This window comes from Zalophus californianus, chromosome 14 (assembly GCF_009762305.2).
Source record: "Zalophus californianus isolate mZalCal1 chromosome 14, mZalCal1.pri.v2, whole genome shotgun sequence".
NCBI classification, from domain to species: Eukaryota; Metazoa; Chordata; class Mammalia; order Carnivora; family Otariidae; genus Zalophus; species Zalophus californianus.
In genome coordinates, this window is record NC_045608.1 from 29195384 (window position 1) to 29218140 (window position 22757).

General features: G+C 56.2%; 3 protein-coding genes and 1 non-coding gene across 9 annotated transcripts in view; 3 read left to right on the top strand and 1 right to left on the bottom strand.

Moving 5' to 3' along the window:
* Positions 1–8360, top strand: part of DGCR8 (DGCR8 microprocessor complex subunit) — a 35028-nt gene extending 26668 nt beyond the window's left edge. For all 3 annotated transcript variants that reach the window (XM_027577055.2, XM_027577057.2, XM_027577056.2), the window contains 5 exons: positions 2028–2128; positions 2460–2566; positions 3730–3857; positions 5316–5429; positions 6403–8360. In XM_027577055.2, coding sequence (XP_027432856.1) covers positions 2028–2128; positions 2460–2566; positions 3730–3857; positions 5316–5429; positions 6403–6486 — 534 coding nt within the window. In that variant the 3' untranslated portion in view covers positions 6487–8360. The remainder of the gene's footprint in view (positions 1–2027; positions 2129–2459; positions 2567–3729; positions 3858–5315; positions 5430–6402) is intronic.
* Positions 8361–8536: 176 nt separating this feature from the next.
* TRMT2A (tRNA methyltransferase 2 homolog A) lies at positions 8537–13821 on the bottom strand. 4 transcript variants are annotated; one of them, XM_027577060.2, is made up of 13 exons: positions 13765–13810; positions 13509–13600; positions 12701–13263; positions 12327–12435; positions 11952–12133; positions 11650–11764; positions 11442–11557; positions 11252–11363; positions 10366–10488; positions 10119–10194; positions 9690–9806; positions 9485–9581; positions 8538–9384 (listed from the first exon to the last, which is right to left on the bottom strand). In XM_027577060.2, the coding sequence occupies exons 2-13, from the start codon at positions 13530–13532 to the stop codon at positions 9153–9155; spliced, it is 1866 nt and encodes a 621-aa protein (XP_027432861.2). In that variant the 5' UTR covers positions 13533–13600; positions 13765–13810; the 3' UTR covers positions 8538–9152. The 4 variants fall into 4 exon arrangements, with proteins under 4 accessions (XP_027432859.2, XP_027432861.2, XP_027432862.2 ...); XM_027577058.2 differs by having other exon boundaries at positions 8537–9384; positions 13436–13821; XM_027577061.2 differs by having other exon boundaries at positions 13457–13821.
* A 199-nt stretch (positions 13822–14020) lies between these two features.
* RANBP1 (RAN binding protein 1) lies at positions 14021–21592 on the top strand. The gene is made up of 6 exons (XM_027577070.2): positions 14021–14259; positions 15608–15744; positions 17552–17709; positions 19818–19946; positions 20563–20628; positions 21167–21592. Exons 1-6 carry the CDS (start codon positions 14245–14247, stop codon positions 21286–21288), a joined length of 627 nt encoding a protein of 208 aa, XP_027432871.1. The 5' UTR covers positions 14021–14244; the 3' UTR covers positions 21289–21592.
* LOC113913417 lies at positions 20661–20786 on the top strand. The gene has a single exon (XR_003517201.1). It is a non-coding gene; the product is annotated as a small nucleolar RNA SNORA77 (small nucleolar RNA).
* Positions 21593–22757: the final 1165 nt, after the last annotated feature.

Sequence of the window (22757 nt, forward strand, 5' to 3'; positions counted from 1 at the left end):
GCAGACTCCCCGCTGAGCAGGGAGCCCGATGCGGGACTCCATCCCGGGACTCCAGGATCATGACCTGAGCCGAAGGCAGTTGCTTAACCAACTGAGCCACCCAGGCGCCCCCACGGCATATACTTTTATGTGTTACTGGTTGCGAATTGCTAATACTCTGTTTAGGATTTTTATACTTGTATTCATGAGGGATGTTAGTTTGTAGTTTTCTCTTTGGTGTTAATAACAGAGTACTACTAACATCATAAAATGAATTGGCAATTGTTCCTCCTTTTAAGGTTTTTTGAAGATTCTCTAGAATTGGTGTTATTTTTTTTTTTCCCTCTTAAATGTTTGGCAGTTGTCACCAATGAAGCCATCTGCATGTGGAGTTTTCTCTGCAGGAAAGTTGTAACTACAAATTCAGCTTCTTGAAAAGGGCAGTTTGGGTAGTTTGCATTTTTTAAGGAATTGGTCCATTTTCTCTAAATTGTTGAATTTATGGGTGCTGGGCTGTCTGTGGTGCTCCCTCATGGCCCTTCAAGGTCTGTTGGGCACTGATTCTCCAGGTTTCTTCCATACTCTTGTCAGTGGGTCACTTCTGCCCTTTGTGCTGCAGTTCTTATATGCCCCTCATAGGTTAACCACGAGCCACATGTGGCTGTGGCCCTTGGTGCAGGTAACTGGTGCAGGCCTTTGCCTGCGGCTGTTGGATGTGTTTGGGCTTCTGAGTATGTGTTCTCTAGCTGTGCGTGTGTGCCTCGGCTCTTGCAGGGAGGATCCTGGGCACACAGGTTTTCCACCTGCTCAGCCTGATCCATAGCCCAGGTGCTGGCTGCCAGTTAGAGACTGGTCCTCATAGGCTGAGTGAGAGAGCCAGCCTCCGCTGATGGTTTGGCTACCTGGCCAGCCATTGAGGATGGGTCCAGGGCTTGACGTCTTGGTGAATAACTTTCCCTGGAAACTGATCCACGCTGATATGGGCATTTGTAAGTGGAGGTGTCTTGTGGGGACCTCTTGGAAGACAATAGCCAAATGAGAGCAGGGAGATTTTCAGCTCACTAGAATCAGGAATCCTCTTCAGAAATAGTACCTTGCTTTTCTCGACTCAGTCACAGTGAGTCCGCTGGTGGAGGGAGAGGAACCCCTGCCTCCCTCCCCAGAGCAGCTGTGTTATGTTCTTACAAGAAGAGGCAGGGAGATGGAGAGAGGGCCATGTGGAGATGGGAGTGACGCTGCCACAAGCCAAGGAAAGCTTGGGGCTGTCAGAACCTGGGAAAGCCAAGGAAGGATCTTCCTGAGAGGTTTCAAAGGGAATGTGGCCTGCTGACTCCTTGCTTTTGGACTTTCGGCCTCTAGAAATGTGAGAAAATAAGCCACTCTCTTTGTGGTACCTTGTTATGGAGGTGGGCTGTGCTGAATGGGTAGGCCATGGCCTCCCTTCACTGGGGGTGGCTCAGCAGAGGCCCAGGCCTGGTTGGGGTCAGAGCCACTTCCTGGCTGCTGCCTGCCTCTGTTGTGCAGAACTTGCCTTTTTTCCCCTAAAAAACAGGTTAAGTGCTGTCTCTTCTGTTCTCTGGTTCTCATAGTGATTGGTTTCAGAGCCAGGACGGATGACTTTTTGTTTGAAACGGGAGCCAGGCCAGGCCCTTTGCAGCCTTCAGGAGGCTTGCCCTTTTTAGAGTACATTGCTTTTGTCTTGACTTACCTTCTTTCTTCTATAGTCTCACGATGATCTTCAGATTTTTCTCCTAAGGTTGTCTGTCTTTAGATTTCTGACTAATTGTCTGTTCAGACTTAGATTCAGCAAAGGCTCCCAGGCAGCACCAGGCTCTATCACCCTGTTGCAACATGTTCTCTCCAACCTAGCACAGCGCTGCTCGTCCTGTCTCAGAGGGGCAGCTGGACAGTGAGGTGGGGGTGTGATGTGCTCCTTGAGGCAGTAAAGAGGACAGGAAACTTCCGGGGCAAGCAGACAGCGTGGGGAGCAGCTCCGTGCGTCCAGCAGGCTCAGTCCAGCACTTAGGAGTGGCTGCTTTGTTTTGTAGTATTTTAACCACATCAGTATTGAGGACTCACGGGTCTACGAGCTGACCAGCAAGGCCGGACTGTTGTCTCCCTATCAGATCCTCCACGAGTGCCTTAAAAGGTAGGGCGGGTGCTTCCCCTCCTGAGAGGGGTCCTGGGGGCTTCTCTTTTGGTGCCCAGTGTCTTTACTAGTCATTTATCCTGGCTTAAGCAGTGCTGTTAAAAGCGGGGCCGTGGCAAGTGTTCCGTGCGTGCACAGAAGCCCCTCGTGCCTGGCGGTCAGTCAGAGCCCGTGATCGGGTGTATGCAAAGACTGCCCTCCTTCTCAGCTGAGAAGCGGTTTGGGGAAAGGGTTGGCATTGTCTTCAGAGAGCCTTTAAAGGGCTTTCCTGAAGTTGCTGTTTCCTCCCTTCTTAGTTGATGTCACCTGTTGTCTCTGTTTTTTCTTAAAGAAACCATGGAATGGGTGACACATCCATCAAATTTGAAGTGGTTCCTGGTAAAAACCAGAAGAGCGAATATGTCATGGCGTGCGGCAAACACACAGTGCGCGGCTGGTGTAAGGACTGCCTCCCCTGCCTCTGGCCACCCCATCACAATTTCTCATGATTGCTGGGGCAGTGGCTCCCTGCTGTGTGGCCTCTCTGGCAGCCCTGAGGCTCTGTGGCTTGGTCTCTGGCCACTGCTTTGGCATCTTTCCCGAGCTCCTGCCTTGGGTGCTGACTGCCTGCAGTGTGTCCACTGGCATCTCCTTTCGACCTCAGAAAGCCAGTCACCCGCAGGCGGGACCATCCCCGTTCTCCTGGTTCCTGGGATTGGGCTGATCGTTCGGGTTAGACTGTGTGTTCCCCTCCTGCCACCAGTGCCCCATCCAGCCCGTGGTCCCTGTGGCAGGAGGAGGGGTGGAATGGTCCCTGGAATGGCAGCAGAGCCCCTGGCCTGCCATACTCTGTGTCCCTGTGTTCGGTATCTCTGTGCACCACCTGTGCTCTTTACCGAATTTGGTTTTCGGAGTAACCACTTTTTAAAACTTTATTTTAAAAGAAAATCTTCTATGACTATTATACACAAAACCAGTACTGTGTAAATTGGAAGGTAACATACCAGTTGTCCCTGGGAAAATCACAGAACCACTTGCACACCCAGGTGTCCCCGTGATCCAGCAGACACCAGTCCTCACAGAGCTACCTTCTGGAGCAGGCAGGTGGGGCGGAGGAGGGACGCTGGGCCATTGACCCCCGCCCCTGTCTGGGAAGCGTGGCCCGCCTTGCTCTGCCTGGCCATAGGTGTCTCCTGGCACTCACTGTTCTCCAGACCCACTTTGCTCCTTGGCCCTGCCTTCCCTCTGCATAGAAATCCTGCCTGGAAACTCCTCTGGTCTTTCTGGTGGAGTCCGTCCTGCCGACACTCATTGTTGCTTGTCTTTGTCTCTGGACGTGTGGGGTGTGGTGGGAGGGAGGCCTCGTCAGCTATACCTTGGGCCTGTGCTGATTTTCGGAATCTCTGAGGGGGCTCTTCTGTAAAGTGGGGTGGGGTGGGTCCTGGCCTCAGCTTTGTGAGACGTGGTCCCCAGTGCAGGGCTAGAACACGTCTCTACCCCCTCTTGTAGAACATGCCGTCAGCTGGGTGGGGGCATGACAGGTGTGCTCCTGTTTCGGAGAGCTGGCTGTGTTGACTGCTGGATATTAGGGACTCCCTCTCCACATTTCATCTTCCTCACAGGTAAGAATAAGAGAGTTGGAAAACAGTTAGCCTCTCAGAAAATCCTTCAGCTGCTGCACCCACATGTCAAGAACTGGGGGTCTTTACTTCGCATGTATGGCCGCGAAAGCAGCAAGATGGTCAAACAGGTAACTGGGTCCCTCCCCTGGGCCTAGGGCAGCCTCCATGCTTCTCATCCTCCTCCCCCAACCCTGGAGCATGTGTTTGGGGTCCTGCTGTCACAGGGGACAAAGTTGGGCAGCTCTGCTCTTGTTCAGTGATGCCTCTTGGGCCCTCTGCTGGCCACGGTCTGTGACCTTGAGGGGGGTTGGGAGGTCGTTCATGCTGTGTCTCCCTCCCTGAGAAGCCTGGGCTTGGCACTGGCTGTGTGGGAAGGGCCTGCCCAGCAGGAGGTGCAGCTGGTGGTGCTGGCAGCCCAAATAGGAAGCTTCTGAGCTGAGCCCTGTTGTCCCCTGCCTTTAGCCCCATGGGGGTAGAAGCCCTTGGATTAATTTGAGGACCCTTAGGAGCTTGAGGGAGAGTAAGAGATGCAGGGCAGCTTTTCCTGGCTATGAATACCTGTTTGCCTTGTATGTCATCTGGTTAGTTTCTGCTGTTTTGCTGAGTTGTTGAGTTTTAAATCAACACCCTTAAGTTTGTGTGCTTTGTGAGGTAGAAGGAAATACTGGGAGGTGTTCATGGTTTTTAGTTTTTCTCCTGATGTTTCGAGAAATAGTTTGGGTTATTGGCACCCCAGTAAGGGGAGGGGTGGTCATTGTGGCATCCCTGAAGAGGCCCTCGTTTGGGACTTGACAAGATGGGGTGAAGGAAGTGACACTGGGCCCGTAGGGTGCTTTGAGGAACCTCAAGTTATGAGTTGCTGAGATAACTCAGATGCAGTGCAGATGAGGCTGACTTCCGCCGTTATATGCCTTACTTTGTGCAACATCTTGGTTGGACTAAGATTGAGAGCGAGAAAGCCTGCCTTGGCCCAGGAGTGGAAACCCTCCTGAGGTTGGAGTGCGAGGGTCCGGTCTAGGCACAGCCCTAGCTTGCATCTTTTGGAGGACAGGTGCAAGGCACGGCAGGTTTCCTCAGATGGCCTCTTTACCCGGGAAGGGCCTCAGGACATCTTGGTCCTGCAATGAAGGTCATAGGACATGCAGACATGTAGAGAGCCCTGTGTCTAGGGCTAATGGGCCCCCAGCTGGGCCCCAGTGCCAGGGTGTGTTCCATCTGGCAGTGTGCCATTCTGCTGGCTGAGGCCATGCTCTGATCATTCCGTTCTGAGGGTCTGGGCAGTGCGGGTGCTCAGCACCAGTGATAGGAGTGGAGGCAGCTGGTTGCCTGGGTGCCTTTGCCTTATGAAGGGAAGAGGCCATAGCTGCTTCCTGCTGAGGGTGAGGCAGAAGTGGGGGTGGCATGGTCAGAAAGTGAGCTGGGCAGCCGTGGACTAGTCTATGTTCTCTGTGGCTTTGTCAGCCTGCCGGGTGTGGGTTGAGGGTGGGGCAGCCGGTCTGGGGTCATGCAGCTCTGGCTGGTGGCCACAGTGTGTCAATGAGGCCTGCCCCAGGCACTCCTGAGAGCGAGGCGCTGTGCTCCCCCAGGAGACCTCGGACAAGAGCGTGATTGAGCTGCAGCAGTATGCCAAGAAGAACAAGCCAAACCTGCACATCCTGAGCAAGCTGCAGGAGGAGATGAAGAGGCTGGCCGAGGAGAGGGTGAGCATGCAGGCTCGGCCAGCACCGCAGGCCATGGCCCCTCTACTCCCTTCATCCCCTTGCCCTCAAGGGAGGGGCGGGTGTCGAGTCAAGGTCAAACTGGCAGCTGTGGGGGTAAAGTCAGCCCGCAGGAACCCATCCCTGGCTCCTGATGCCTGTGTAGTGCTCCCTCTTCCCAGTGAGTCCGCAGTACTTCCAGAGATTTCCTTTCCTTTGTGTTTCCGCATTCATGACACTTGCATCAAATCACTTCATTTTTTAGTTACATTATAGAGCTCTCAGCCCTGGCGTACGGCTGTGAAGGGCCTGGCTTCTGGGTGTTTCCACTCAGTACCAGCTGTTTGAAGGCAGGAACAGTGCACCTGCCAGGCCTCCCTTACTCAGGGTCATGTGGGTGACAGACTGCCATCATGGACCTCTTCTTCAGGCCCTTGGCATTTCTGTGAGAGAGGAGCACTGCTCATAGAACAATTTGACCCGGATAAGGCTCGGTCCTGGTGAAGCTTCCTGAAGCTACCCGCCTGAGGGGCTTCTAGGCTATAGGACCTTTTTCAGCTGTGGTCTTTGCCCGGGCCTGTATAAAACCCTGAGAAGGTTTTATTTGACTTTTCTGGCCCAGGAGATGCCTCACTTCTGCCCTCAAGTTGGAGCGGGGAGAGAGACCCACCCATGTGGCTTGTCCCTGGTGGCTGTAACTTCTTTGGCCTTTCACTTCTGGGTGTGTTCTGATTGCCAGGGAAGCACGAGCACGCAGTACTCTGAGATGGCATCCAGGCAGACCCAGCCAGCCTCCTATCCGGCCCACTCCTCAGGCCCCCCAGGGCTGGTGCCCTCCTACTCCAGAGGCTACCTGGCACCAGTGTGCTGAGCTCACCGTCCCCCTCCCCCTTGCCTTGGGCGTCTCTTGCCCGCGGTTGGGCTGGGCCACGTGTTCCCACATCGTTGGCATCCCTCACCTTCGTTGTTCTTCCAGGAGGAGACACGGAAGAAGCCCAAGATGTCTATTGTGGCGTCTGCCCAGCCTGGCGGCGAGCCCCTGTGCACCGTGGACGTGTGAGGGAGGCAGCAGGGGCAGGCGCGGGGACTGTCAGCTCTGCTGCCAGGGACACCACGCGCCGCTCACTCTGCAGCCTCCAGGCCTCTGATCCGAGTTCCTCCCCTGCGGCCAGGCATCTAAGGCCGGGGCCAGAGGGGTGGGGCTCTGGTGCACAGGGACAGCAGGGCCACGCAGCTCTTCCTTGGGGGCCGCCCACAGGTCTGAGTGGACGTGTTCAAGGATGGACTCAGCTTGCCCACATGGGTGAGAACCAAGAATTTGGCAATAGCTGTGGATGACCTCTGCCTCTGGGGACTTGCTGCAGACTGGTTTGATGAAGGTTTTCCTGAGTGTCAGTATGTAACATGCACAGACAAGAAGTGACAGACTGAGAAAGTGGTGGCCGAGTCCTGTGGTGCCCTGTGCCCCAGGCTCCCACAGGCCACTGCAGAGGTCTGGTCAGAAGGTGCGCGCTGGCACCCCCACCCCTCCCCTGCCTCTTGTGTTTTCCCTTTTTCTCTGAAAAGGTTATAACAGGAAGGAGTATTTCAGACCTTTTTGGCTTAAAATAAACACAAGTTTAGAATCAACTATTTTTCAGAAATTGCAGGCAAGCCCTCAAGGTGATTCTTTTGAATCCTTGAAACATGTTGCCAGTTTGAGTATGAAGTCAGCTGGTCTCTGCCTGGCTTGTTGCCCGGGCCCTGGGCTGGCGTGTGCTCCATTTTTTCTGAGTAAGTCTTAATGTCCTAAAAACACGCCTTCTTAGACACCGAGGCCCCTCACCTTCACTGGCCTCTGGCAACTTTTTACTAAAGATTTTTGCACAGTCAAGTCCATCTGTCCACCCATCAATTTTTAAAGCTTTTATGATATTTTAGCATTTGGGAAGAAACTTTTACAGTGAGAGTAGAAGGTAGATTTGGAATCACATAGCAGATATAAACAAGTGAAGCCTTTTAGCAGGAGGATTTTAGAAGAGGAAACAGGACCGTGTGGTCCATCCGTGCTCACAAAGTGGCACTCCTCCCAGAGCTGGCACAAGCACGTGCAGGGCGGTGGTCTTGCCTGTGATGGTGGCTGCACTGGATTTCAAGGGCACCTGCCCTGAGCAGCCAGGCCTCATGGCCACCTGTTCCTTTGACCAGCAGGCAGTGATCTCCAAGTGGCTCCTGCAAATAGGTGCGGGGGTAGGTGTGTCCCTGCCCTGAGCCCCAGGAGACATGGGTATGCTTGGGGCCCTGGGTCCACGTGCAAGGTAGCGGTGGCCATCCGCTCCCTGTCCCTAGGGCCTGTTCAGGGTGGCATGTGCTCTTGGTGCACGGTCGGCTGCAGGGGCCCACTGCTGGGCTGCAGTGTCCACGGGCATGCCCATTCTCCATCACATCCCCCGTGGTTGGTGTTGATGGCATTTGTTTTCATGAATTCAGAATGTCGGTCTTGTGTGCCACCCACAGTGTATCTCTCCCTTACCACCTATGTGACTGAGGTTGGCTTCTGTGCTGACCTTTATAAAACAAAACCCTCAAATCAAGTTGCTGTAATTAGACACTTGCTTCTGTCTTGCCTCCTGTCTGCAGCTGTGAATAATCATTTGACTATGACTGTTGGCCCTCAGAACAGCCAGATGCACCATTGTGAACCAAAGCTTCGTGCACATGTGTTAACTAGAGGCAGTGAGCCTTGCTGCAGCCTCCCCATGTCCTTCCTCTGTGTCCGTGTGGGTGTGAGTGTTGTGTGTGCACAGCCATGCCGTGGGGGCAGAGGGCAGGGGGAGCCTGTGCTGATGCCACCTCCACATGGCCACTGGCCGTCATGTACCTTCCAGGTGGCGGCTAAACTATGGCTGTAAGGGTGAGCCTTGACTGAACGCATAAAGCAAAACTGTCCCAAAAGGGAATGGCTGGTGTGTGTTTCTTCTAACCATGTGAGGCTATGGGGCTTGTGGACCCTCAACGCCAGAACGCCCCCTCCTCCCCCCCCAGGCTGAGACATTTTTGCCTGGTCACACTGGTCCTACGGTAGCTGGGCAGTGTTCCATCCTGGCTCCCAGCTCCAGTGGCTTCCCTTCAGGGCTAGGTTGGGGATGGAACCTTCCCTCAGGGGGTGTAGGAAAAATGGGGCAGACCACTGGGCCTACCTGCAGGAGATGGCCCCTCGCCATGTGTTCTACCCCACATGTACAGCTGTGGGCCAGTAGATCCACATCTCTGCTCCCCTGGGGTTAAGCATAAAACCTGATGCTGTCAGCACACTGCTGTGACTTGCTGCCACACAGAGGAGCTGGCAGTGTGCTAGCGGGAGGTGGAGGCTCAGACTTAGGCTGTTCAAGGTGCCCCGTTGACCTTGCCCCCAGCACCTGCAGTGGGGTGGCAGAAGGGAGCCCCGTGTGCTAATGAGTTTTCATCACAATAACAGCTGTAGTTCACCAACTGTTTATTCTAGCCCTATATCCCAGCTAACCCAAAAAGAACTGGAGGTGTGGGGGCAGTGGTAGGGGACATGCTACAGGAGCCTAGAGTCCACAGGGACAGATGGACCTTGAGTGGGTCAGCCAAGTCTTGTGCCCTCTAGGTGCTGCCTGAGCGTCCTGAGGCAAGGCAAGGACTTGGGGAACCCCTTGGCTGCTGCCCGGGTGATGAAGATGGCCCCATTCTGAAAGGGCAAGTTTCCAGTCCTCCAGGGACCTAGCAAGAGGCAGCAGCCCCGGTTTCCTGTAAGGTATCCTCTGGGGGTTCTGGTGGGGACTGGGCTGGAGGGTCCTGGGGTGCCAGGGCCCCTGCGCCATTGGGGTGCTCCACCCTCTCAAACAGGAGGAGCATCTCACAATGCGGGGTTTGCGGGAAGAGGTCCACAGCCACAGCCTTGACAGGTCGGAAGGGGGTGCCCTTCACTCGGTTAGATGGGGCCCTGCAGAGGCTGTGGTGGAAAAGGAATGTCAAGGTCCGCCACGTGGGTCCACCGGGTCCCCAGTCCACCCTGTCCTGGGGCCACCCCAGGCCCCCCACCTCACACTCACTCCACAAAGTTGCCCATGGCCGCCCGGGGGTTGCAAGAGACATACAGGAGCCGCTTGAGGTTCTCAGCTTTTCGGACAGCCAGGATCACTTTGGAATCTGAGGAGGTCCAAATAGGATGGGCATCAGGCCTGAGGCTGCGCAGCCTGGTGTGCCACCCAGACCTCCCTGCCCCCCCATGATACCTCCCAGATGGAGGGCACTTACGCAGGCCAGCACGGGGTGGGTCCAAGATGGCAATGAGCTGCTGAGAGGCTAGTCTGCTCACCAAAGCGGGCACCAGGTCCTCGGCTCTCCCACAGTGGAACTCCACATTACTCAACTCTGGACATGGAACCATAACCCTGTCACAGAAGACCCAGGACACCCTCTCCCCACAGGATCCACCTGGTATCTTGAAGTCCCAGGTCAGAGGTGTCTCGGGAAAGCCTTCTGGCTAAGGAACCTGCTCACCCTTAACACAGCTCCAGCATCCTGGGCACACAGTCAAGTCCACACAGTAGGAGCCCTCCTGCACCCTCTGCCCCTCACCCCACCATGGGCCCTAAGAACCTCCTGGTGGGCCTCACAGGCTGTGCTGAGGTATACAGCAGGAGCATCTGCCGCCCACTCGCTGTGTGGAGCACTGGCTCTCACCATTGTCTCGGGCGTTCACCCGGGCATCTTCCACGGCCTCCTGGCACAGCTCAATCCCCACGACTCTCTTCACCCTCTGAAGTCAGGAAAGGACAGACTCGTGGCGCCCTGCCCCATCCCCACCCCCTCAGCATGGTGGGAGGCGTTTGGGGAGTGAAAGAGGATCCGGAATAGGTGTGGGGGGCCACTAGGGGTCATGAGGCAGGTGACGACGTGGGTGGGGTTCAGGCGGGGCAGGAGGGCTCACCGGGGCCAGTGCCAGGCCGATGGTGCCAGTGCCACAGCACACATCCAGTACTGTGCTCCCTGCGTCCAGCTGGGCCCAGTCCTGGATGACTGTGTAGAGCACCTCGGCCGCCGGAGTGTTAACCTGGAGAGTGGGCCAGCAGCATCCAGGAGGTCAGCGGAGCCTCCCTGCCCACGCTGACCTCCCCACCCCCAAACACTTGCATTCCCTGGGCACTTCCTGCCTGGGGGCGTCCATGGCCCCATCCCTGGGTCAGTCACCCTCTTCCCAGGTCTCCAGATCCCACCCCTCCCCCATCTAGCCATCTGAGTGCCAGAGGCCCAGTCCTTGGACTGACCCTCAATCCCATCATGCCCAGCAACTTCACCCGGTCTCCTGGCTTTGAAAAGCAACTTGATACTGATAACCCACACCTCACCTCTTTTCTGAGTGCCAGAGCTCACACCAGAACCCTGGCATCACCCCAACTCCTGTTCCTACCCCCAGAGGACCCTTTTCCCAAAGGATTGTCAGAGAATCTAACGGCAAATAATCTTTTTCCTACCTTACAGTGCTTATGACTCTCCTGCCTGGACGTTCTCCCCAGGCTAATCCCTTATCACTGCCCTAGCCCACTGTCCCCATCATATTCTTTTTTTTTTTATTTGCGAGAGAGAGAATGAGAGACAGAGAGCATGAGAGGGAGGAGGATCAGAGGGAGAAGCAGACTCCCCGCCGAGCAGGGAGCCCGATGTGGGACCTGATCCTGGGACTCCAGGACCATGACCTGAGCCGTAGACAGTCACTTAACCAACTGAGCCACCCAGGCGCCCCTCCCCATCATATTCTGACATCATGTCAGGCCTCCCTCCATGTGTCCTTGTGATCCCTAGAAATTTGGGGCTACCTGGAAGAAGGCGTGAGGAGAGATCCGGAAAGTCAACCCCAGCAGGTCCTCGTGGATGCACCGGTCTCCAGCCACATGCTCCAAGGGCAGGCCCTCCTGGCTAGGAGTCTTTCTGTGGGTGGTAGGGTTACATCCATCAGTGTCACCAGCCCTTGCAGGGACCCGCCCCACCCCTACCCAGGCTCCTCACCGCTGTCCCTCCTCTACAAAGTAGAGGCAGGTCACCCCAGTGGCCTTGCCTGGCCCCGCCATGAAGTGCTGCGCCAAGGAGGCCTTCAGCCCAGCCAGTTCCTCAGGGCCCAGTTTCTGGGTAAGTAGCAGAAAAGGCCTTGTAAGGCTGCGTCACAGCTCACTGTGGCCCAGACACCCTCCCCCAAGAGAGCCACCCTGCCTGAGACCTGGGGGTGGAAGTAGACAATGGCCATGGCTTGGCCACGGCGGCTGGTTCGCACAGTCAGCTGCTTCCAGTGGCCTGAGTACGTCTCTGGGTTATATGCTGGATATGGAGTGGACCTGTGGGAGCCATGAGTGGCCCTGAGTCCCCCAACATCTGCCAACCAGGACTGGGTGAGCAGCATCCCTGCTCGCTCTTCCAGCCGCACCCACCAGATCACAATCCCAGAATCCCCCCAGGCAGACCCTCTGCTCCCAGACCACCTCAGGACTTCTCCGGGCCCCCAGCCCAGCCATAAGCCCTCACCGGATGAACTCCTGGAAGGCCTTCACCACCTGCTTGGTGGCCCCAGGGATGTGTACGGTGTCAAAGGGGGCTGCCACAGCACACGTCCCGCCCTTGTACTTCCCAAGCCGACAGCCGACTGTGTTGTCCTCCCCGTCCACCCCAACGCCGACCAGAAACTCACACTTATTACGATACTCGGTCTGCAGGGAGGCAGAGAGAGAGACATGCCTGACCTTGCCCTGGCCGTCCGGGGGATGGGGTGGTCAACAAGTAACAGTCACACAACGAATACCAGAAGTAAATGCAAAGCAGGAAAAGGGATGGTAGAGATAAGTGAAAAGAGCCCCTTTAAGAACATAAGATGAGTTTCTGGCCACACCAGCCGGGCCTGACCTGCTGGGGTGATGGCCTAACCCCCTCCAGTGGGCAGCAGGCCTTGTTGTGCTTGTGTCTCTGTGAGAGTAGCCAGGGCAGCAGGGCGCGGTTGGTGGTCCCAATTTCCCTGCAGGATGAGGTGGGGCCAAGGTTGGACTCAGTCCGCTTCCCCTGCAACCATCCCCAGCCATTCTCCAAATGCCCAGGTGCCCAGGTCCCTCCCTCAGGACCTCACTATCCACACTGATTATATATGGATTTTACTGGCTAACTACCCAAAAGACCGTGCAGACCCCGAGGATGTCTGTACAGGGCACAGGATGGGCTGAACAAGCATAGATAGAAACGAGCAGAGCTCTGGGGCCAAGGGGGTGATCTGCACCCACACTCACTTGGCGAGCTTCTGTAGCACCTGCTCACATTCCAGCTGCTTCCGCTCCAGCTGCTCAGCATAGGGCACGGTCCAAAGAGGTGTCACTACATCTGCGATGCATGTGGCCGTTGGCTCACCCTCATCCTCACGCCGCCTCTTCCTGGCCATAGGATCAGCCTTGGGCCTGGCCAGGCGCACGCTGAGTGGGCGGCCCTTCCAGAGGGCACCGTGCAGCACACGCAAGGCCTTGTCCCGCTCAGCAGCACTGCGGAATGTCACAAAGGCGCAGGGAGGTTGCCCAAAGAGTTTGGTCTTATGAGGCTGCAGGCCAAAGCGGCCCAGAAAGCGACGGACATCACTGAAGCTGGCATGGCGGGGCACGTTCTGCAGCTCCAACTTGAAGATCTCCGAGGTAAACAGGTCGTCCCTGATGTAGCTGTAGAGTCCAGGCTGAGGCACGGACTCTGCAGCCGGCCCAGCCCCCCCTTCCTCCTCCTCGTCTTCCTCCTGGGGGGCTAGGGCTGCAGGGCTACCCTGGGCACTGCTGCTGTCTTGGCCGCAGCCCTCCATGGGCACAGGGCCCTGTGTGGAGACAGACAAGGGCTGGGCTGAGGGCCGGACCCTAGAACCTGAACGCCCCAGGCTCCCCTTGTCCCACACCCCAACCTCCATTAGTGCACCCTACGCCCAGCCTCTCTTTTCCCCTCTCCCAACTTATCCCCCTATCTCACGTTTTCTCCCGGCGGTTACCTACCCCGCCTCCATCTCCCCCTACCCTCTCCTCCTCCATCTCCTCCGTCTCCCATCAGGATCTCCCTTCACTTTACTTCGTTGTCGAGCTTGTCACTCATCGTCTGGTCCGTCCGCTGCCCGGACTGGGGACACCCACAAGGGCCGCCTCCGCCGCCCGGTCCTGGGCCTGGCACAAGGGACGCAGGCGTTCAGAGGGCGGCTGCAACGCCGCGAGACCGCTCGCCGGCTCCGCCCCGGGCGGGGGCGGGACTCGAACCTTCGGTGCTCAGGTTCGGGTCTCGGGCATGGGGTACGCCGCCCGCCCGCCAGGGGCCCGCGCCGGCCACTCGCCTAGCTGGCCACTCTCCCGTCAGCCAGCGCGTGCAGCCGAGGCCGTGCGTCTCTATCATCCTGGCTTCCGGTGACGTCATCACCACGCGCCAGTTCCGATCCCCTGTCCCTTCGAGAGCCCGGGGGGTGCGCGCCGCCGCGGGGCGGAAGTGCGCGCGAGGGCCGCCGGGAGGGCACGCTCCCCTGGCTGCCGGGCGGGTCGGGCATGCGCCGCGGGCGTTTTGGCGGGAAGCGCGGGGCGGGCTGGACAATGAGAATGTCCGCAGTGTGAGCCAATAAAGCTGCACTGGTTTTGAATCGCGTCGCGTTTCCCGCCGCCGGGGTCAGGGGTCGGGGTTCGGGTCGCGGGGCGGAGGGAAGAGCGAGAGGGCGGGAGGCGCCGGCGCCAGACGCGGAGGAGAGGAGCTACGACCAGCCGCCGAGAGGCCGCGGAGCCAGCGACGACCGAGCCAACCGAGCCGCCGCCGCCGCCGCGCCCCCATGGCGGCCGCCAAGGTGCGGCCGGGCCCGGGCGGGGACTGGGTGGGGGCCGGGAGGCCGAGGCCGCTATTGGCGGCCACGTGGGCGGCCCGCGCCGCCGCCGCCAACCCCCGCTGGCTTGCGGGCTCGGTGCCTGCGGGGCCTCAGTGGCGCGTGGTTGGAGCTTTGGGGAGCGCGGCCTGGGGCCTTCGGGGCCAGGACTCGCGATGCCTGGGGGAGCGCGGGCTTGGGGGCTGCGGGGCGCGCGCGTGACCTTGGGGCGGTCCCAGGTGGGGCCGGGAGCTCCATCCGGGCGTGGGGCGGCCCGCCGCCCAAGCTTCTTGGTCTCTAGTTCACTTTGCTTTTCGCTTGAGACGAGCGGCGGGTGGCTGGTTTCCTCCGGCTCGGCCCACTTGCAGGCTTCCCACCAAAACCGTGCGTCCCTTCCTGCCGTCGCCTACGCAGCACTTCATTCATTCTCTTCTCACGTCTTGAACCGCCACAGGCCTCTCGCGGAAGCTCGCATTCTAGCCGGGTGGTCGGGTCGTGGCCGCACCGACCCCGGGAGGGGGCGGCTTTGTTGACTGCGGGGCATCTGCTCGGGTTGAGCTGGCCTCGGCGGAGCCGCAGTGCCGTCCAACCAAGGAAAGCAACGAAGTCTTATATATGTTCTTTTTTTGGCTCGAGTTTGGTAGTGAAGTTTCCCAGCTTTTTATGGACTACAGATCACCAGACCACGTGTTTTGTAAGACTTGAACCTAAAATATCCATTGTGCCCTGTAGTTTTCTAAACTGGATCAGAATTTTACGGCTCTTGTACGATTTCTGTGGACGCATCAGCTTTCTGATGTAAAATAAAATTGCTGACAGAACTGTGAATTCCATGTAAATACTAACAGTTGTGTAGTAACGTTTTTGTTTTCTACTAAACAAGAGCACTGATTTTTTTTCAACCAGTAAAAATTCAAAGGGTTGCTTTTTGATTATTAAAGGGTGGCACTCTCTTTGAAGCTCTCTTCTATCAGCATGTCTTTTAATCTTCACTTAGCACTGTCATTATCAACATTTTACAGGTGAGGAAACTGAGGTGCAAAGTGGTGCGGCAGTGTCTCTTTGGCCAGTAGGGGCCCAACTTTAGGGGCCCCAGTCCGACTGTCCACACATACGATTGATGCATCTGGGGAGGGTGCTGAAGTTCAGCATCTTACTGCACTCTGAATGTGGGTGCAGACCTTTCTTTGTGTGAAAGACTGTGGACTTAATCTCTTGCTTTGGGATGAGGCTGTTCACTAGGAGGGATTGCCCACTGTAGCCACTGCTGAGCTCTAGGTGGGGGCTGGGCACTAGGGCCAGCAGAGTCACCTCTCTGCACCTCAATCCACAGGACACCCATGAGGACCATGACACCTCCACTGAGAATGCAGATGAGTCCAACCACGATCCCCAGTTTGAGCCTATAGTTTCTCTTCCCGAGCAGGAAATTAAAACGCTGGAAGAAGATGAAGAAGAACTTTTTAAAATGTAAGTAAGCTCATGTTGCTCCAGACATAGGAATCTTTAGTGTAAGTTTGAAGTCAACGGTTTTTATGGGTGTCAAGGTCTTGGCCTGACTTTTAATTGGACTGAGGCTAAAGAAAGGGCTTGGAATTGTGTGATGACTAATCCTATGTGGAAATTAAGGCTGCTGTTAGAATCTATTCATTGGTTAACTCTTCCCTGGGTGCCCCTGCTTCTGGTGGCCAGTGCTCTGGAGAGCACAGGTGCTCCCTGGTGTCCTGTCCCTGCTGCTCTGTCCACAAAGGTGCATCTCCACAGCTCCCTGTCCTTGCCGCCTTACAGGCTTGTTACCTCTTTTTTACCTCAAGAGCTCCCACGGCCCCCTTCCTCTGGTTGAACAGGGAGTCTCTACTATTATTATTATTTTTTTCTTTTGCGCTATAGACTGGCATCTTGAAGTTTGTAAGCTCCCGATTCAGTGTTTTTAACGCACAAAATAACACCGGGAATTATAAGTGAAAGGGAGTGGTGTTATGCTTACCAAGATTAATTTCTAAGAATTATTCTACACGTGTTTTTTGACACTTTCAGTGAGAAGCTACAATGGCAAGGGACATTTTTAAGTAGCGCTGGCTACCAGCCATGTGTTGAGATGTTTGCGACAAATCAGTGCTGCCGAGACTGATCCGTTGCCTATACTCAGAATCACAGGAAACACTAGGCTCTGTTACAAGTTAATGGAAGTAGGCTGGAGTGTTTTTCCTGTCCAAGCTTGTGGAGTTCCCCCACACCCCTTCAGATTCTATCCAAGAAGTCAGATGAGGGTTTGAGTGCTTTCCTGGGGGGGGGGGGGGGGGGGGCAGGAACAGTGACCCCTCCCTCTAAGGAGGGCAGGCTGAGGAGACCAGCCCCTTCCCACCACTCCCAGAGGTCTGGGGAGGGAGAGTCACATACATCCCTTTGGTCTCAGTGGTGGGCGTGTCCCTGAAGACACTGGTTCTTCACATCTCTGCTTTCCTGGACACAGGCCCTTCCTGAAGGAAGTGAAGCCAGCAGGTCAGGCCTTTGCGTCTGGGCCCTTGAGCTCCAGGTGAAAGCTTTGGTGGCATCCTTGTGAGGGCACTGTCTCCCTTAACAGAATTGAGCTTGGGGAAGAGAGCAGAGTGTTATGCAGAAAATGGACCAGCAGGGCTTGGGTCGGGTGGGGAAGGGAATGGAGGGCATCAGCCTAAAGTCCTAAAGGCAGGACTGCTGGGCTCACCATGGGGGCTTTGGTGCCTGCCTCTGTGGGAGCCTTGGCTGGGCCCAATGTGAGGTGCTGTTCTGTGCAGGAAGGCAGGGTGTTGGGCCAGATCCTGGCGGCCTGAGCAGAGGTCTGCAGCCACCTCTTTGGGTTGGGGGGCCAGGGAAGCAAAGGGGGCATCTCACAGCAGAGGGAAGGGCTGGTCTTTGGAGGGCAGGGGTCCTTGACCTCCATCTGCTTCCATGCTACCCCTGTGGCCCTATGGGACACCAGGGGCTCCCCTGCACTGTGATCAGGGGCAAGCCCAGCGTACTCAGGGCGGTATCTTTGCTGAGCAGTTGGGTCTTTCTGTTGGAAATCTCTTTTCTTTCTCATTTCGTAACTTGAAATTTATTGTTGTTTTGCTCTTTTGGTAATTTTTGGACTAATAGTCCTCGAAGTGCAAAGAAAGGAAAAGGCGTCTATGGAGACGCCAGATACAGCTATTTGTTCAGTGCACAGAAAAGAAGTGTTCTTTGCAAGCCAATGTTTGACTACTTATTTCTCTCTCTGCCCATCTAAGCTCTCTCTTAATGGCTTTTCTTGAAGGCGGGCAAAGCTATTCCGATTCGCTTCAGAGAATGATCTCCCAGAATGGAAGGAACGAGGCACTGGTGACGTCAAGCTTCTGAAGCATAAGGAGAAAGGGACCATCCGCCTCCTTATGAGGAGGGACAAGACCCTGAAGATATGCGCCAACCACTATAGTAGGTGGCCTCTGGGGACTGTTTTCACGCCGAGTCCCACACGAGGATGCTTCAGGTCTTTGGGCAGGTTACCTTCAGTGCTGCACTGGGAGCCTGGGAGTGCATTGTGACATGGGTGCATATTTGTTGTGGTGTTTTCTGAACTTAAAGTAGGAAATGAGGTGTACCCACATGCTCTGAATGCAGAGCAGACTTTCAGAGAAACTTCTGGCATACGGGGTGTGGAGTCCAGGCAGATAGGACATGATGGGGTGGACAGAGAACCCCAGTGTGGGCTTGGGACCATGATGTGCCTGCCCGAGGACTGGGCAGTGTTGTGAGGATATGTGCTTCTATATATATTTGATGTGCCCAGTAGGAAGCCTTCCCACTCTTCAGTGTGTTTTGTCCCTGCAGGGTGTCCCCTGAGGAAGACAGAAAGGAAAAGGGGTCGGGGGAGAAGGTGGCTACCTATCCTTGTGCCTGTAAGACTGAACAGGTAGTGGGTGGTGACAAGCTGAGGCCTTTGGACAGGTGTGATGCATCATCCTTGGGCTTAACATGGTGGGGATGGGGGTGGGGTCTGGGAAAAGCCCCCTCAGGCCTGGCCTGGGAAGGGGCAACAGTAAGTTCCCCAACATAACAGTCTCTTGGCTTCTGGGTTGTCCTGCAGTGCTATGTGTCTTGGGAAGCAGATGTGTTTTGGGCTGCATTCCTGATCCAATGCCATGTCTGCGTTACTGGGTAGAATGCATGTCTGGCAGGGCAGAGCCCCTCATCTGGGCACACAGGGTGACCAGGCAGGAACCTGAGCAGAACAGCCCTTGGTGTTGTGGAAGGATGGGCGGGTTTGCAGAGGTCCTGAGGGGTGGTGCAGAGGGGCTTTCATCTTCCTTTTTTTCTTAAGTTTTTATTTATTTGAGAGAGAGCGCAAGCGAGCACGAGTGTGTGGGGCAGAGGGAGAGGGAGAAGCAGACACCCCGCTGAGCAGGGAGTCCGACGCAGGGCTCCATCCCAGGGCCCCGAGATCATGACCTGAGCCGAAGGCAGATGCTTAACCAACTGAGCCACCCAGGCTCTTCCTTTCATGCCCTTCCTTAGGCAGCTTAGGTATCCTCTCGTGAACCCCACCACCCCATCTGTCTTGTCTGGCCCTTGGCCTCCACTCCACTTTGAATCGCTCCCCAGGGGTCTTCCTGACACCCTGTGCTTCTTCCAGAGCCTTGTCAGGTCACTGGGTTGTTTTCCAAGTTGTAGGTGGGTCTGGGCCTGGTACATACCACAGACCCCTTGAGGCGTCAGGCGGGTGGTGGCAGGAGGAGGCAGCGGTGCCTCTGTGCCCTGTACAGCTCGAGGGCTTGCCCCATGTCTCCATGGGGATGGTGTGACTGGTCCCGGTTCAGACGGTCACATGTGCTTGGGGCTGGGCGTGGGCCGGCCCACGTCCCTGGAGACCTCTGCCAGGGCTGCAGGGGCACCACCGGTAGGTGCGGCGCGGGGGGGGTGCTCTTGTTCTTTGCGCAGTCTGTCTCCCTTTTCCACCATTGGGGCTGCGCAAAGCCTGAGGCCCCCCAGGGTGGCTGTGCTTATTCCAGGTCATAGCTTTGTCTTCCATAATGTGTTATCACAAGCCCCACGGTGTCCACTTCTGGTGGCCTCGTCCCCCAAGTCCCTGGACAATGTCAGAGTGGTTGTCCTGGTCCGACCCTGTGCCCTCCTGCGGGGGGGTCACCCTGCTTACGGTTCCTGTCCCCCACCTCCCGATGGGCCAGGTCTCTGATGGTGTGACCAAGCATGGACACAGCCATGGGATAGGTGCCCCACAGGAAGGGCTAGGTATGAGCGGCTCTGTTGGTGTGGAGCCCTTGTTCCAGTGGAATTGGAGAATACTCGCTGAGGTCTCGGGTCAGGGAGCAGGCCACCCTGTTTCCAGATCTAGGACAGTCTGGGTTTTAAGTGAACACGAGGTGTTTGCAAAGAAACATGTTTAAGATCCCTATCCCATGGGACTTCGTTTAGGCCTGGTTGGTGGACCCCAAAGTGGGACCTTGCGTTGGCAACCAGGGCCTTTTTTGGCGGGGTGGCCTCGCTGCAGTTGACAGAACTCTCACTTGGCTCCTCTTCCCCAGTCACGCCGATGATGGAACTGAAGCCGAATGCGGGCAGTGACCGTGCCTGGGTCTGGAACACCCACGCTGACTTTGCTGACGAGTGCCCCAAGCCAGAGCTGCTGGCCATCCGCTTCCTAAATGCTGAAAGTAAGAAGGGTGCCGGGCCCCAGGGACTGCCTGACTGCGGCCGCCTGTCTAACAGTGTAGCTTTGCAGGGAGAACTGGTCGTGCCTGGGAAGTGTGTGGTAGGGACCGGTCCCACCGTGCTCTCTGGTGCTCCCTTGGGGGAGGGGTGCAAGCCCTGCAGTTGAGCCATGTGCCAACGAGGCCTCATCTGGGCTTTGAGGCCACGATCAGGGTCTTTTCCGTTTTAACCTCAAAGGGGTCTGGGCATTCAGTCTACCCTGGTGCAGGCCTGTCCCTTTCCAGCCCCGATTGTCAAGTGCCAGTGGGCCTCGTCTAGCGGCTACTCTGACGTGCCTGGCAGTGAGGCTTCCGGCCCTTGGTTGTGCACGGCCGCCAGGACCATGTACTGCTCTGCTCAGATTGTCACAGCGTCAGAGGGAGTCCATCATAGCCACCGGTCTCAGGAGGGACTTGAGAAACAGTTACTGCTCTGTCTGAGTAAGAGTGAGCCCAGGGCTGTGTTCTTAAGTCCAAATTGGCCATGGGATGAGCCATTTGTGAATCTTGACTCTTCAGACCCTCTAGGACGTGTCCCCTTCACTGCTCAGGGATCTTAGGAAGTCTCTTCTTTCCACAGATGCACAGAAATTCAAAACAAAGTTTGAAGAATGCAGGAAAGAGATTGAAGAGAGAGAAAAGAAAGGTGACATGGTGTCGTGGGTAGGGGACTTCCTTGCAGACTCACTCTGCATCCGGCTGCAGCCCCAGGCGGGTGCTTTTTCCGTCTGCCACAGAAACATCCCAGGGTGCTGTGACCACCTCGACCTGTCAAGGGTGATACAGCCGTCTGGGGACACAGGGTACTTCTTGGGGAGTGAGCTGGCCATCAAGGTCCCAAGCAAGTGCTCCCTGGCCTGGCCTTACAGCACCCAGCCAGGTGGTCATGTAACGACGTCTGGCTAGAGTCCACGGCCGAAGGGGCCTCGAGGTCCTCGCAGTCATCTGCTTGCCAGGGGCCCGATGGTGGCTGCCCTAGTAAGGGACCTGACCTAACTGAGCTCCCTGATTCCCGTCCCGGGCATGAGCTCTTAACTCGTTTGTGTGCCCCTGGAGGCTGGCTTGGCCAGCACGTGGTGAAGTGGCCTGTCCTGCGGCCCTGGCCCAGGGCCACAGGAGGTGGGCTGGGCTGCAGAGAACGGTGCTTCTTGGTTTTCTTACTGCGTCCCCCTATGTCTCAGCAGGGTCGGGCAAAAACGACGATGCCGAGAAGGTGACTGAGAAGCTAGAAGCTCTCTCCGTGAAGGAGGAGAGCAAGGAGTCGGAAGACACCGAGAGCAAGGCTGGAGCGGAGGAGGAGCAATAAGCCGCCTCCCCTTGTTTTCTCTTCCTTCCGTTCTTTTTCCTCCTTTTTCTTTTTTTAAATTTTGCCCTGCTCCTTCTTTTCAGTTTGTTTTTATTCTGTTTTGTTTTTACAAGGGACTTTATATAAAGAACTGAATTCCAACATTCAGGTTGTTTTTTTCTAAGTTTTTGCCCTATTGAAGAAGACTTCAGAAAATCCATTCCCCAGTCATGAAAATGTACTGTGCTCACTTTCTTTTCCATAGTGGAAACACTTATTTATAGTCATCAAAAATAGTGAATAAACGACAAATTCGAAACCTGCACGGAGGGCAGGACCGTGTATGCGCCGGCCCTGTCCTGGGAGCAGTGTGGGTGCTTGATGGCTCCGGGGTGTCGGGGCAGCGCTGCGGGGCCCACGCGCCGCCACTGGCTTAGCCGTGGGCTTGGGGCTGCTGTTGGCCCCTGGGGCTGTGCTGTGTCTGAGGTGGGGTGGCCATGTGCTTCTGCCTTGTGGCAAGGAGTAGGTAGGCTTTTGTTGTGTCTTTGTTTTTTGCCTCAGGGGTGGGAGGGAAAGGAAGACCGCCAGAGTGCCCTGGCTTTTCACACAGGAAGGCCAAGTAGGTTTCTAGGCTTTGGCCAAGGCTGCGTTTGGTTGGCCCTCGGCCCTGGTGGAGGGAAAGGCCGGTCCCCTGGCACACTTGTCCAGTCTGGTGCAATGTGTGAGGGGGTGCTTGGCCCCACAGCCCTCCTTGGATACCCCACTGCCATCCTCAGAGAAAACTGCCCTACCCGCTCACCTGTGGCATCTTCATCTGGGTGGAATTGTGGACACCTGCAATAGCTTTAAATATAAAGGGATGTTTTCGAGTGCAAATGGGTGCCATTTGGGGGTTCGTCTTATAAAACAAATTGTGTCTGAACGTTGTCCTAAATGGGGGGGAGAAGGGTTTTTGGTGCACCAGCAGGCTTTTCAAAGCACAGGGTTGCACGTGGTAACGTGTGTCCTGGAAGGCCAACGGGGCTGCAGAGTGTGGCCATACTGCCCTCCAGCGGGGGAGGAGCAAGTTTGGACCTGGCCCTGGAGTGGATTACTCTCCCTTGGCTCTTGGTCATTAACACCTGCTGGAGGTGCTTTACAGTATGGCCAGAGTCTACCAGCTGGGCCCTGCTCTGTCTGACCTCCCAGTGTGCTGTGTTGTGTGACCTGTGTCTGGTTCCAAACCTCGGGTCCTTGTTCCCTCTGGGGGAAGCACCTCCAAAGGACACTGCTTTTTTTTTCAACCAAACCGAAAACCTCACTGGCCAGCATTGTTGTGTCCTGGCAGCCTTAGGCCTCTAGGGCACAGGTCTGGGTGCTCTTGAAGTCACTGTTGGCATAGAAGCCCTTCCCGCCAAGAAGGGACATTGAAGCTTGTGTACCTTGCCCATCCTGATGAATTGGAATTTTGATGTAAAGGACAGGTGTTGCTTCCCCATGGGCCTCTGTTG

What these genes read in the sequence shown, in the direction of transcription:
- TRMT2A (XM_027577058.2), bottom strand. Translation starts at nt 13,471, where the DNA reads ATGGAGGAGGAGAGGGTAGGGGGAGATGGAGGCGGG. An exon ending in TTAGGCCATCACCCCAGCAG is followed by an intron (nt 12,134 to 12,326) that starts GTCAGGCCCGGC and finishes GCCTCCCTGCAG; the next exon opens with ACCGAGTATCGTAATAAGTG. An exon ending in TCGGCCTGGCACTGGCCCCG is followed by an intron (nt 10,195 to 10,365) that starts GTGAGCCCTCCT and finishes TCCTGACTTCAG; the next exon opens with AGGGTGAAGAGAGTCGTGGG.
- RANBP1 (XM_027577070.2), top strand. An exon ending in CCGCTTCCTAAATGCTGAAA is followed by an intron (nt 19,947 to 20,562) that starts GTAAGAAGGGTG and finishes TTCTTTCCACAG; the next exon opens with ATGCACAGAAATTCAAAACA. An exon ending in TGAAGAGAGAGAAAAGAAAG is followed by an intron (nt 20,629 to 21,166) that starts GTGACATGGTGT and finishes ATGTCTCAGCAG; the next exon opens with GGTCGGGCAAAAACGACGAT.